This window comes from Chionomys nivalis, chromosome 1 (genome assembly GCF_950005125.1).
Source record: "Chionomys nivalis chromosome 1, mChiNiv1.1, whole genome shotgun sequence".
NCBI lineage: Eukaryota > Metazoa > Chordata > Mammalia > Rodentia > Cricetidae > Chionomys > Chionomys nivalis.
In genome coordinates, this window is record NC_080086.1 from 6,620,546 (window position 1) to 6,635,764 (window position 15,219).

The following is a 15,219-nucleotide window of genomic DNA, read 5'->3' on the forward strand; positions in this document are numbered from 1 at the left end:
TTAAAGTCCTGTACTGGGGGTCTATTCCCTCGGCTGAACAAACCTTATGCGTGTTGACTTTTTGTCACATAGGAAGGTCTCAATTCTACATAGCTATAATTGACCAGCAAAAACAATTGGAGGCATAAAGACGGACGAGGGCAAATGTTCGCCGGGTGATGTGTCCTGAAACGCACAATGAAAGTCATTTTTACTGAAACACATTTTAATTGAAGACTTCTAAAAGATTTTTCACTTCTTTACTTTTCTTGGAATTGTTCCAGCATACCCAAGAACTGTGTGTCAGGTTTCTTGGAAACTCTGGTACACAGTTATTTATAATTGTCATCCCTGGTTAATTATAGGCTGATTGTATATTCAAATAATGTTATCTTCTGTCATCGATCTCTGCCACCAGAGACGCTGTAGCAGAGACCTCCGTGCTAGGGGTGGGAAAGGAGGCAGCTCAGGTAGGAAGACACAGAAGTGTTCGAAGCTCTGCTTTCTTAGCCCAGACAGGGCAGACTCTTGACCACGCAGGCAAGTGGATAGCAGGTCTGAGCTTGGCAGCTCCGAGTAGCGATCGCAGAGCCTGGTTTGGTGCTGTGCTGATCCTGCCAGGCAGTGTGGACTGCATCAGAAGCTTGAGCGTATGTCAGCAAGGAGAAGCTCACTCGAAAGTTTCCAGATCCTTTCTCTCCTCCCAAATGTGGTTTTCCTGGGAGTAGTGAACCCCACGCTGTCGTGTCTGTTGGAACACGTTTCTCAACAAACAGGAGGAAATGTGAGCACAGGAACTTACACAAACAGTATTTCACCACCATCAAATGAGAGTGTTGAAAGGCGAGATTCAGTCATCCTTTTTTTCTCAGCTCCATGATATCTGGGCTGAAATCTCAATGACTCTTACTTGATTTTTTTCCCCTTTGGGTCACAAAATGGTTGATGTACCTACAACCAAACCACCCATCATCCAGATGCTTCAGGGGAGGGGGCCATCTTCTCTCTGCTAAGCTCCATTCACATGGGTCTCCCTCTGCTAGCTAGCTTCAACAGCATCTCACTGGCTCCAACTGCGTCCATATGAATTTAAGGAAATCTTCATAAGCTTCTCGCAAATCCTTTTCTGTAATGAAATTAGAGAATCTCTCTCTCTCTCTCTCTCTCTCTCTCTCTCTCAGGTCAAGTGACACTTTGAAATTAAGATGGCCTTAGTAAAGGAAAAAAGAAGTGTCAAGTAGGTATTGGACAGCAAAAGGCGCTAGTCAGCCCAGCTATTGCATTAAATATGGCGTTGGAGTTCACAAATACCTATCAGCCCGAGTTGTTCTTCCTAACTATTGCCCCTCCCTGCCTTTAGCTCCCCCAATGCTGCACATCCAGGCCCTAGTACCTCACCTGCGGCTCACAGAAAATGAAATAATATCAAAGCATGGGCACAGGAAAACACTGCTTGACGCCAGGCCAGAACCTATGACTCTGTGTTCACACATGTATGTGCTTTCCATACACATTAAGATGGACTCCTGCCCTGCTTGGAAAGTAAGGAAAGCAGGCACGCGAGGGTGCACTTATTTCCCAAAGCTAAGGATTTATTTAGCAGACACGGCCTACAGTTCCTGTACCAGCAACACTTATGCATGCTGTATATCCATCTATAATTGCAAATCGCTGCTAGGGGAATACCTCTGAAGCTCGAGAAGATCCCTCAGCGGCTTTCTGTTGAGGGGGGAGTGTGGTGGTCAGTAGTGCACTTGTTTTAAATCCCAGTTCACTCGAGAGCTACAGGAGTCAAATTCGTAAGAAGCCCTACCCAGGAATGCACAGAATAATTTGCAAACAGATTAATATGGTGGCACTCCGAACCTCTCCTCTCAGGAGCTTCACCCTCTTCTGTCCCTTTAACAGAGTACCAAACCTGAAATGACAGTGACCAGTGCTGACGTAATGCAGATGTTTAATAACGGGAAAAAGGTGGGTAGTTTGAGAGCATTATTTACAAATGGCAGTGAGTGCCTCCGCTGGTACTCCAGTGATAATTTCCATCCATCATTCCTCACGGATGCTTTGCCAGCCATCTGATGGATGGGGTGGACGGTGTTAGCGCCTCAGAAACTGACACGGGGAATCTAGCAGAGGTATCTGACACACACTCCTTCCTGGAGATAAAAGGAAGGCCTGGGAGGCCACTTGTGCTAGGGCTTTCCTTTGAAATAGTGAGCGGGAAGGAACACACATGTATCTTCATTCAGTCGAAGATGCTTTCAATGAATGGTCTCTAGATGGCTATTCTAAGTATTGGTGTGAGCTAAAATGAATCATAGAGGCCAATTTAGGGCTGTATTTGTCAGTTATTAGAGGATAGCTTTGCAAAAGAGGTAGGCATGGCCGTAAGCCCTTCAGAGGAGGAAAGGGGAGGGTCTTCCAAGCCTGCATCTGTAAGTCAGATTGGCTGTGTGTGTGTGTGTGTGTGTGTGTGTGTGTGTGTGTGTGTGTGAGAGAGAGAGAGAGAGAGAGAGAGGGAGGGAGGGAGGGAGGGAGGGAGGGAGGGAGAGAGAGAGAGAGAGAGAGAGAGAGAGAGAGAGAGAGAGAGAGAGAGAGAATGAACCTAATCTTTTCAATCTTGTGATTAGAATTTGCCTAGGAACCAATTAAAATAACAGAAGTAACACAAGTGATTACTAATTTTCTTACATAAAAGTAGATCTATATTACCTTAGTCTTTACATTTGTATTAATGACTTAGTGATTTTAATTAGAAGACATATAAAATCTGGGGCTTACTTTTCTTTTATGATGGGAGTCTCTGTTCTCTGCAAATGTATGTGGTATGGCTAGAGACCTGACGTCTGGGTGTGACCATCAGAGAAACCAGACCAGGCTTCTGTGCACGGCACCATCTAAACCTTAGGTTTCCTTTGCTTTTGTTTTGCATTTACAAAGCCTCCAATTCCCAGCCTCTTAGCCAGCAAACCCTTCTTAGGGGACAAGAGTGTGGAGGAAACCCTTTGGTGAATATTATCAGCACAGAGCAGCCAGTTTTCAAAAACACAGGACTGAAAAAAAGAAAAGAAAGAAAAAGAAAGAAAACAAACAAAAAAACAGCAAACAGGCAAATGGGTGTGCTGTCATCACTCATCTGTCACCCTATATGTCACCCTCTCAATAACTCTGGTCGAGGTTCTTGACAGGCAGGAGCCAGGGAGAGGGGGTCTCTGCATCAGGGAATTGAGTGAGGCCATCTAGAGCTTTCTGTCCCAGGCGGTGTTCTTCTGTATCTTTTCTTTCTTTCTCTCTCCCTCTCTCTTGCCTGCTCTCCTTTCTGGGGGTATTTAATTGAAATCCATGCCGAGTTTCCAGACTGCAAAGATCAGAGCTGTTTCTTCCAGCAGCGGTAAGTATGCATTAAACATTTTGATTTGTTTGAGTTTGAAGTTTGGTCCTTTTTTGCCATTTGCTTCATGGAGTTTGTGTATATTTACAGCCTCTGCATTTAATGGCCACATGCCTTATTTTCACAGATGGCCAGTGGAAGACTTTTTCTTTCTCTGAGTATAGCCTGCACTCAGTTTTGATACATTTGTCACGGTGCCACTACATGCAGCTAGCAAGTGCCCACGCTTGGTGGGGAGCAATTATGGTGTGAGGTTTTAAGGAGCTTTTTAAAGGTTTTTTTTTTTCAGTAAACTTTTTATGGTTTAATTTTCAAGCCCGGAAAAGCTGTGCATGTTTTCAAACAGAGAGTCTTGTGTTCTTTACATCATTCTGGTTGGAGAGGTCAGGGCAAAACGGCCCAAGAAAATGAGACTCCCAGGGTGTGCCACCCTGGGTTCTCAGAAGCACTTTCACCCTGACATTGTAGTGACTGAAACTGTCTCTTCATTTTAAGGGATGAGCAGATGCTAATAACAGCATTCCTGGCAGCATTGTATAGAGAATATTCTAGGTCTCTTAAGAGTCTATGAAGTAATGCATAAATTAAAAATAAAATATAATGAAATATATACACAGTGTCTATACCAAGGTGATGGAGTTAGAAATCTATCTATGTAGTCTCCCTAAACTTTGTGTGAGTAAAAACTGAACTTTCTTGGTGCATCCAGAATGGCATCTTTCACAATCTAGTCTATCAAGAGTTGTCTCTCCTTTCCCATCCATCCCCAGTCCTCCTCAAAATTATCTTCCTTAGGCCAGATTCACAGGAAGACAGAGATAAAACAAACACCCCATATATGTAGCAGATGTCATCACTATCATGACCTGTTACGGATGATCTTACCGATATGAATTAGAACTATCAGGAAAACAGTCAAACTTTCACATTTATTGCAAAAGATACCATGAGATCTTCACAGACACACTTCTTCCCTTCCCGGCAAATGAGAAGTCCTTGCTCACACCCATGAGTGGTGGGGACAGCAGTGGCTAGTGGCTATTGACTTGTATTTTGTGCCTTCACGTTTGCAGTGTTTCAACACATACTCTTTAAAGAAAGCACGACGTTTGAGAAGACTGGAGGAACTCGGTGGCAGATCAGTGCTTGGGCCTCTGTCCTTTGGCATTGAGCTTAATATTTGTTTTTTCAATGAACCACAAAGGCCTTTAGGAAAGTACCCAGAACCTGTGTTCTCAGCTCATGCCCCTGAGCTGGGCATAGGTATATCTCAGCATAGTTTCCTAAAGCTTAAATCATAAAAATCTCATGCAATAAGTCAGTATCTCCTCAATTAGTACACTCCCCAACCCGTATTTGTTTCTTCTGTCTCCTTTCTCCCTATGCCAGCCTCTCCCCTAGGGAATGAGAGCCATAAAACCAGTAAGAATATACCCAATCTTATTTACATTGCATTTCCAACAGCTCTGATAAAATACGGAGCCAAGTTTTCGCTGTTCATTAAAATGGGATTTTAAGTGTATACTCCAATCTTTCTTTCCCTGTCTCTTCACCTAAAACTACCATGGATAATTGAAAAGTGAGCTATAACCATGGTGGACCTGTTTCTATTCATCAGATGCAGTGTTTCCCACCAGCACCATGACTCTATAAAACAGTCTAATTCAATTTATCCAGCTGAAGTAAGTGCTGGCTACTCAGGTCACATTTGTAAGAATGCTGACAGTTTCATAGCTTTTATCCATGCAAAGGAAAAATTAAAGAGGAAAATCTGGTATGTTTCTGTACTCTGGTGACTGAGCCACCCATTGTTTATAGAACAATTATCACTGTACAGGCTTCTAGTTCTATATGGGCATCTGTGCACCTCCAATACACACCAACGAGATGTCCTATATAGATTATGAATTCTATTATTTTTCTTTGTTGGCCACCTGTACGTCTCCCATTAACCCTTGTGGTTAGATGCAGTGAGCAACACAAAGATGCCTGCAGGGTTGTAAAGGAACAGTAACGTCTTCTTGGACGTTAGCAGTATCCTGACTGGCTGTGTACAGGCACTTAGAGTCTTGGGTCTCAGTTTCTCCTTTGACGGCCTTCTCTCTTTCTCACACACACACCATGGCCTAGAGGATGATACATGAGCAGTGCTGAGTTTTGAGTTCCAGTGCTCCTTTGCAGCTCCTTGTGAATCCTTTATTCTTGACACAATCCTCAGAGTGACTTTTCTGTTAGTGGCACACTCTGTCTACCACGGTACTGTCCTCTCTCTGGCAATGACACACTCCGGCTACCATGTTGCCTCCCTCTCTCTGTCAGTGAGCTTTGTGTCAAAGATCAAATTAATCTTGTTAGATTCGAACATCCAACTGCGTCCTTTATGAACTGCCTACGTCAGTAAGTGTCCTCTCAGAATGGATCTGAATAACCACTACTGGTTTGGCTTGTGACCTATTCCTTTAAGACAATGACTGTAGAACTTATAAACTATGTTTTCATCCAACATTTCCATGTGTATGGAGTACCTAGCTATAAGGTTGAAATATATTACTGAGTTGCTTTTGAGAAGTTATGGACAGATAGAGAAAATGTCCAAACGGTTACATTTGTTCAAAGTATTTTATGTCTGTCACATGGAGTTCAGTCAGGTTGGTGAAAAAAAAAAGTGTGTAGGCTTTCAGGATTCAAAGACAACAAAATTGCCTTAGCTCAATCAGCCACGAGACCATGGACGCCTCCTGGGCATCTCTGATGGGCAGGTAGTCACATGGCCAACACTTAGACACTTTGAAGAGATGTAACATCTCAGTCCCATTCAGGGGACATAGCTCCATCCATGCGGTGACTCTTCATTCCCTGGTTCTGTATCTTTCACCTGATAATTGATAACATTTGGTCTGTGTTCTATTGGCCATGTACAGTAAACTCTCTGTGCCTCACCAGGAACACGTCTCAGTTCTGCTGGAGCACGAAGCCTCTCAAGGTATTTAAGGAAACCATTGTTATCTTCTTCCCTATCTTAAGCTTCTTTGGAGTCTTCGCATATTCGCAGTCACAACAAGCAGGATGTTGATAGAGTAATCCAAGCCTGTTCTAAGTTCAAGCCATCACCACCGTCAACCTTAGCTTTCCTCTATTGCAGTTCTGACAGGAATACACGCTGAAGACACCATAACATTTCTCTCAGCCCATACAGTCTAGCTTCACGCCATTACCACACTGTCTACCCACTGCCATTAGCTCAGATCCTCAGTGATTGCTACTGAAACATGCATCACGTGTGTAGATATAGTTCCTAAATGTCCTTTCTTCATGAAAATCAGAATGAGTTGGTTCATATATGCTTTTGAATATCCTTAATAAACCTTTTAAATATGTCTCCCCTTTTACAATTACTTTTTTAAATTATTAATAGGGAGTCATCAGTTGTTACCACAAATCATTTTACAATTTTTATTGTTAAGCTGAGTGTAGAAACTGACATGGGCACTGTGAGTTTCTCTGCTCTTTCCATAGACCTTTAGCCCCATGGCACTTTGTAAGGAAGCATGTCTTCCTAGTGGGTTCTCTTCTGAACACATTACCAGGTGAAACTGGGCACCTGTCTTTAGGGGATAATTACACTTCAAGAAACATGTCACGAAATTAGTTACCAGATTTCAAACCAGGAGTTCATACATGCAACAAAAATCAAGCCTGAATCTCAAATTAAAGTTGGGGGTGAACTTAGGCAGAAACTAAGGCTGATTACTTCTCTGACTGGACCAGAGGACATACAGACGCAGTTCCGACCTCTGGATTGGCAGGCCCCTACATCTCTGTGGTTCTCTCATTCCTCAAGGGTCTCAGCGTCTAGGATTGCAAAGCTTCCATGCATAATCTAACAAAATAGAAGTCTTTCACAAATGTTACCATGTCCTATAAAACGTATCTGTTAAAATTGGAAGAGTTTTTTTTTTTTTTTTTTGTGTGTGTGTGTTTGTGTGTGTGTTTCTACGTAATTTATACCTAGTTTACAAGAAAGCCTTTTCTCTCATTTGTGCTGTTGGTTGATGTGGGTGGATGGTTATTTTATAGAGCCCAGAGCCATCAATAGGCAAGAGTGTAGGTGAGGGGCTGAGGGGGTGGACATCCATGTGGTTTCTTCAATCTTTTATTTCAGCAGATGAAAACATCCCCAGCTGATAAATCATGACAATGTTATGAATAATCTTCTGATGCTTCTGCTGGGCTGTGAAGTTCACATAACTGGACGGGAGGGTTAGAATCTTTTCTCTTTCTTTCCTTTACGCTACTTCCTCATTCTCCGTGTCATTAGTATGGTAGGAGACCGTAAAGAAAGGGGGACAAAAAGCTGCAGCCAGAGGGCTTTAGCTGCCACCAACTCACCATTTGACAGCCACACTCTGTTTTGTCATTACATGCATGTGCCTTTTACGAGTTTTATAGCTTGGGAGCTTTATTTCAGAGATGTCCATTATGGCAGCCGCTCCACAGCCTATCTCGCTCCTTGGGTCCGTCTGCGTGCCGGTGGGGAGCGAGGCTCACTGCCCATCTGAATCCCAGACTCAGAGAGGGACAAGGGAACTGTCTCTCCATGCACCGTTTAATTTAAGAGCAGAGAACTAAAGCAGAGGCTCTCGCTTCTCCTGGGCACAGCTTGTGCACGCTTCTGCCTTGACTGCGCTGTGAAAGATCAACAAAGATGGCCGCTGTCCTTTGTGCTTGCTGTGGAGTTTCAGTTGCTCTGTGCAACATGATGTAATCATAATGGAAGGAAATTTCTGACTTCTAGATAGGCAAAGACATGTAATCAATCTCATTCCTAAGTATGAGAAGGACAAAGTTAAAAAATAAACATTGAATACATTGATATATAAAGAGAAGGAGGGAGGGAGTTCAATGATTTTGAAAACAAATCTTATTTTCATTATATGTATTTCCTGTCTTTACCACAGGGAGCTGAGGCACATAACCATTCCCGTGAAGCCTGTATGTTTGACACTGTCTTTTTTCCTTGTTTCGTTTTCCCCATAAACTTTTCTTTTTAATATCGAAAATGTAAATTTCTTAAATGTTTGCAAGTTGATGAGAACCTGCCTCACATTTAAACCAAATTTTAAAATTAGGGTTCTGAGACTCAGATGTCTTACGTGGTTTACTTAAACATATTCTCATCTCAAATGTGCCTCTTTCCCGGTTAATCCCTGTTGCCTTTTCCAATAGAAAGTGTAGTTAGGTTTCGGCTGTCCTGTTGGGTCCCTACACTATACAAGCGAGTCAATGCTCTTTCCTGTTGTGGTGGTCAGTAGATAAGCTGGACAGCCAAAGGCCAGCTGCCATGCCGCAAGTGAGCATGAAGACTCTAGGGAGAGCTATGTAATTCCACACTGGCCCCCCGAAACCACCGTTGGTATTTTGGGATCCAAGTGCAGCTCCACGGGCCTGGAACTTACTGTGCTGACCAGGCTGTCCTTACACCTGCAATACCTCCCTCCACCTCCCAAGTGCCAGGATCACAGGGGTGCATCTTGCTCTTCTTCCAGCTAGGCACAATTATTTGATCTTCATTCAGGACAGCATATGATCAGAAAAGATTTCACAGAATCTTAACTGCCTTAACATAATATTTCCCTTGGTCTTAGCAAACCTTAGACTTCTATGAGACTAGCTTAGCCATACGGGACTCTACTTCCAAAGGAGATGTGGTTGCTGTCCAATTGCTCATTTTTAATCAGCAGAGGGGCAAATGGGACATTTTGTTTGGCTTATACTTATGTGTGCACCAAGGTTCTGTTCTGGCTGCTTTGTGAAGGTTATTTTCTTCTACGCTACAATGACCCTGGCAGGAAAGACCTTTTGCCAGTATTTTTGAAGGCTGCTCTACCTCTGCTGCTTCTCTTTCTAACTGGATGAGGGTAAGGAAGTTCTAAATCAGCATCTGAATAGTAATAAGAGCCCAGGAAAGCCTAACTACTACCTGGCATTGCTGGCATTGGTGATTTAAAAACCTGCTTATAAAATTGAGGTATGCTGTGGCAAATTCTATAAAAATTATCATTGATACGACTTTATTAACCTGATCCCAATGGAAACAAGATTATGAAGGTGGAGGAAATTTATGACTTTTGTCCATCAGGATTTCCTTGTTTCCCGAACCTTGGTGTGTGTGATTTCCAACGTCTTCCGCCCCACCTCTGTGCTAGCTGGTTAGTTGTTCTTGTCTTTGTTAGCTCCGACAGCACACAAGGCCTTCCTCTGTAACTCTGGATCCCTCAACTCGCGTTGTGTGTCCCAGAATAGCCTCACACTCACAGCAAGCCCTCCGCCTCAACCTCCCAAGTCCTGAAACAACCAGCCCCGTGCCCCCACACCCTGCTCGCACTTGTGTTTATCTCCTTGTATTGAAGTTGATGCTACTTAGGCAAGATTTAACTCTGACGACTGTGAGAGTCACACTATTCTTATTCCCATCCATATCTGAAAAGAGGATTCTGTAAAAGGAAATTTTGAAACTAAAGGGTATATAATCTCAAGTGATTGAGTCTTGAAAATGATAGCACCCATATGAGCCCCTTTTGACTGGCTCTCTCTCTTACTACTCCTGAACAGCTTGACTTACATATTATCTGCACTTACTTCTTTTGCTTCCTGTATAAATGCATGTATACTTGGACTCCTGAGAAATGTATATAACTTTTAACCATAGTATCGAATTCCAAGTGGAATTAAGGGACATTCCTTTCTGCTTGGGTTGCTGTTGTCTCTAGAAATATGGCCATACATTGTGGGGTCCCTCCAATCATGTCCTCCCCTTCCTTTCATGTGTCTAAGAAGGCAGATACCAAGAGTGGAAGAGTGACAAGATTGTATCTACCATGGTCTTCCTTCCTTACTTCCTCTTGCTGGCAGTTTCTGGACCAGTGTGGGGGGCTCCACTCTAAGGAGGCTCATTGCTTCCTCTCAATATTCCATGTGCATTAGAGGCAGCTAGTCATATGTAACTTAGTAGGAAGACAAGCACAGCGTCCTGTTCACTTAGTTTTAGCATCTCAATAGGATGGTCATCCGTAGAGGCGGACTCGGTGACTTAGAAAACATTTAACATTTCATTCTTTTTCTAATCTGTTTAGTTCCATTTTGCTGTCTTTCTTTTGAAACCCCTTTCATCCAAATGGGACATTCTCTAAACAATGTGTAGTGTTATTTCCTGGTAGACGATTAAATCAAATGTTGAAAGGCATTGTGTGTGCACAGTCCTTCCTCTAAAGAAGTCAAACAAGCACAGTGATGTTTTCTGTGACCAGGGCACTCTCAGATGTTGTTGATGAAGGACTGTGTGTGTGTGTGTGTGTGTGTGTGCACTTGTGTGTGTGCACATGCCTGTGTGTGAATGCAACTGTATTTTAACAGTTATATTTACTATGAAAACAGTTTGCTAAGTTAGTGTCCTTGAAGCTCCTAAATTCAGCTTAGTGGATACTTACTTTCAGACTCCCTCAGCCAAAAGAAAGAAAGGAAGGAATGAAGGAACAAAAGAAAGAGAGAGAGAGAGACAGAGAGAGAGAAAGAAAGGTAGATAGATATCCAGCGGTTACAAAGCTGTGAAAAATGCCAATCTCAGACCCCAAGCAAACTGGGCGAGAGTCTACTTCCTTCAGCTTCAATGCTCTGTGCTTCTGTGAGCCTGACTATAAACTGGGTTCTCTTGTTTGCTGATAGACAACTTGAGTTTTTCCCATCAAGTCAGATACGGACTTGGATGAATAGAGTACAGAGTTCCAAGGCCACAGACTTGAGAGAAATTTTAATCTAGTTCTTACAATTGTACTATTGTCAAAGGTTTGCCAAGATAAAGCCTGCACTGTATTAAGGATTTCAATGCCCCATTAGTCATTTGTGACCGCATTTGCTGGGCTCTTCCTCCTGTAATACAATTATCTTATGTGATGTGAACATTTTACCGTGGGTAGCAAGCAGTTCTGCAAGGTATATGATCTACCAGTATCATTCATGACCTCTCTCTGACAGTCTGGTGAACTGTCAAGAGACCTAAGCTATAACTGCAGAAGCCAGTGGCTGCCTTTCTTGAAACTGTCCTAGAACCATATCCTCCAGAGAGCATGGCTGGAAAACTTAAGAGGAAGTGGCGGACCTCTCCTTGCATGCTTTTTTCTGTTCTCAGAGTCAACTGGTTTCTTAATTTGGAAGCAATTTAATATTATGTGGGGGTGAGACGAAGTATTATATTTTTCTTGAACATCATTTCGTTTTTGACACCGTGTTCTCCACTAATGCAAGCCACATACTGCATGCTTTTAAAAGACTTGATGTCTTTGAGATCTAATTTATGTCTATTTGTATCTCAAATAATTCGCCAACTCAATATTTTGGCTAAGCAATCCAAATCAAATATTGGTCCAAGTACCAGGCACTTCCATTGGATGTATGAAGCCTTGACAAGCAATTAGTGATGAATATTTAAGTGCCTTCATTACCCTTGTGTGAGCAATGCAGATGGCATTTGGGAGATGGCAACCGGAGGTGAACATCTCTGAGTTTTGTTTCTGGTCACCTGTCTGCTGGAAGACGTCCTCTGGGCCTTATGCCACCCCTACACCTCTACTGTCGGAATAAAAACAGAACAGGCTTTCCAAATGCAGAACAGTTGCTGATGGGAAATCTCTCTATGTGTTTTGTGACTGAGAAAGGTTGTCTCCAAAGAACCCTGCCTAGCTCTTTTAGGCACACACAACCCAAATGAATGCCAAGACTTTTGAAGAGTTTGGTAGAGTCAAAGTTCCTTCAAAACCCCTCCTGATTATGTTCCTTGATTGCCTCAGTGTGCTGTGTTGGCCATGCAAAGGTGAATAAACCAATATCCCACGTCGCCCAGAAGCCAACTTTATTATATATGGCCCAGGGGGAGAAATGTCCGTGAGTAATTATAGCTTCAAGATTCTCATTTTCAATTTCTTTTTTCAAAGGAAAAAACAACACTGGAGAGCCTGACTCAGCAGCTGGCAGTTAAACAGAATGAAGAAGGGAAATTTAGCCATGGAATGATGGATTTCAATCTGAGTGGAGACTCCGACGGTTTGTGATCATTACTCATTCAGAACCCTGGATGGAGGGGTGGAGGTGTGCTCAGAGCTGCATAAGACAGGAAAGAGAATAGAAAGAAAGGCCATTGTCTCCCTGACCATCACAGTGGACAGTCCCTCAGTCGTTGTTGCTTCAGGGCACCTGTCATTATCACTACAGACAAAGAGATTGACCCTAGCAGTTTGGAGTCATTTCCCACAAGTGCCAGGACAGGACTTAGGTCTAAGATGATATAATTCCAAAGCAAATACTCTCGCCCAACAGCCACCCTGCCTCTCACCTCCTTACCTCTTGTGCACCAAACTTTGTAAAACTGTGTGTTTATCAGTGTGCTTCTTTTGCAGTTTGCTTTACCAGTAAAATATATGATAAAGAGCACATGTCCTGAGCATTTTCCTTGTATTTGGAGCCCTCCCCGACACACTGTCCTCACACTGACAGACATTACTCTAAGTCCGCACCTAGACCACATTTTACTGGCCCTCCATCTGGGGAAGTCCACACTCCCCTCCTGTACCAAGGCTGTGTCACTTCAAACACCCCAGCCAGCAGCCAGATATCCAAACCAAGAGAGCATTAAGAAGAAAGTGTACTGCTCTTATACAGGACCCCAACTGGGTTTCCTGTCCATGCTGCAGGCTGGAAAAAGGTTCGACAAACTGTTGAAACCAGACTGTAGAAGAGGGGGTTCCTGGAGACTCTCCAACACACACACACTTCTCTGCTCATCAAGGTTCTCACCAGTCAAAAGCCAGGCAACCTTGAAGCCTTTGTGATCCCACCGAAACTGAACCTGTGCAGTTGGGGCACCGGGAAGAACAACATCTTAACAGCCATTTCCATCTGCATCTTGCTAGAGCACCGGGGAGAATAATGAACCTGGCTGGAGTACACACAGAGAGCCTGTTTAGGGTTGACAAAGTCCCGCACTGCCGCTCTCGTGGCTTCTGTTGCTGTAAGGTGTAAGAACCGGAAGCAGCAGATGTGCATCTGCTCATCCCCTAGTTACAAACCCATTTCAGAAAGATGATGTTGTGCATTAGCACTGCCACCTGTCAATCAAGAGGCAATTATTGGTCGTAACACATTCCATCAATTTTAAGTTATGCTTGCACGATAAAATATACTCCAGCAATGAACGTTACAACAGCAAAGCTTGTGTTGCCATTGTCTGATTGAGTGGTGCTCGTATGCAAAGTGGCTTCCAGTCTACATCGAGCAAGAAAGCACAAGATGAATGAGGAACCACGAACCTTGCTACCTAGAGAGATGCTATTTTGCTGCTGCTGTTTTTAATTTACCAATCCTGTGAGGCAGTATTGACGGATTGTTTATTGATTCTTCAGATTAAGGTATACAGATGGATAGGAGGGAATTTCAAAAGAAAGACGTGATTTTCTTGGTGGCATAAGGTCTAGGAACTCCCAGAATCTAAGTTTTATGCTCTGTGTGTGTGTGTGTGTGTGTGTGTGTGTGTGTGTGTGTGATAATGACAACAGTGGAGCCATAGCTGCAGAGTGCCATGTTTCTGGCTCCCCTTGCTCTCAGCACTAAGCCCCAGCATCTTGACTTCCAAGCTGTGAGCTGCTCTGCCAGAGATGCTTTATGAAGTCACATAAGGCCAGAGAAGGGAGAGTGTAGCTTCTTGAGGTTCAGCGTGATCTTATCATCAATGACCCTTGATATCTAAATACAACCATCAATTGGGTTTTTGATAACATGTTAGAAGAAAACACTCAGTGAAATATATGATTTTCTCCTACCTTACAAATGACAGAAAACCTAAGAACCAGTAGTAACATACTGATGAATGGGTTCTTTCTCCTGCAACTGTCCATTGTCTTTTATAGGCAGGATAGATTGAATGTGTGTGTGTATGTGTATAGATAGATAGATAGATAGATAGATAGATAGATAGATAGATAGATAGATAGAAACACTAACCACATTAAAGGAAGATCTTTATATTGTTTTGGTTGGAGTTCTACATAGCATGTTCTTACTAATGTGTCCTCAGAGACAAAAGGGAGGTACAATTACTTCAGGTTCTCACAGTCTTGAGATAGCCGTTTCTAACCCAGCATGGCACAGCCCTGGAGTCCAGTGGTTTGATCAGATTTTTTACATCTATACTATTTCTACCATACTGATATACCCAAAGAATCCAAAACAATAATTTGTCCCAGCTTCCTGTGGGCTCTTTGGTAAATGCTCAAACTGTCCATAGTCCTTTGAAAGCCCAAGAAGTAGTGAGAACTGGGTTAAAAATACACATTTGCTGCCGCAGGCTTATCACAGACACTTCGTAAGCGAGCATCTGCCTTAGGAACTGGGAGTCCCATTATCAGAAGTACTTTTTGTTTTCAGATATTTTAATAGACTAAGAAAACAGTCATGAGGAGAGAATGGTGCCAGCATCTCAACACTGACATACGTGCTGATGTTCCCTGTTTCTAGGAAGTGCCGGAGTGTCGGAGTCAAGAATTTACAGGGAATCGAGGGGACGTGGTAGCAACGAGCCCCACATAAAGCGTCCTATGAATGCCTTCATGGTGTGGGCGAAAGATGAACGGAGGAAAATCCTTCAGGCTTTTCCTGACATGCACAATTCCAACATCAGCAAGATACTGGGTAAGGAGAGCGTGGAGGCCCTAGTGGACGCCGATAGATGTGTGGTAGTCTAATGTTATGGGGGAAAGATTCTGGGTGTGGAAGGCAGGCTGCTTCTCCAGAAAATTAGC

At 43.1% G+C, this 15,219-nt stretch overlaps 1 protein-coding gene across 6 annotated transcripts in view; it reads left to right on the forward strand.

The window, feature by feature from the left end:
- The window catches only part of Sox5 (SRY-box transcription factor 5), a 394,103-nt gene that overhangs the window by 365,568 nt on the left and 13,316 nt on the right, over window positions 1-15,219 (forward strand). For all 6 annotated transcript variants that reach the window (XM_057770810.1, XM_057770842.1, XM_057770818.1 and 3 more), the window contains 2 exons: window positions 12,361-12,469; window positions 14,936-15,109. In XM_057770810.1, the coding sequence (XP_057626793.1) occupies window positions 12,361-12,469; window positions 14,936-15,109 (283 nt within the window). The remainder of the gene's footprint in view (window positions 1-12,360; window positions 12,470-14,935; window positions 15,110-15,219) is intronic.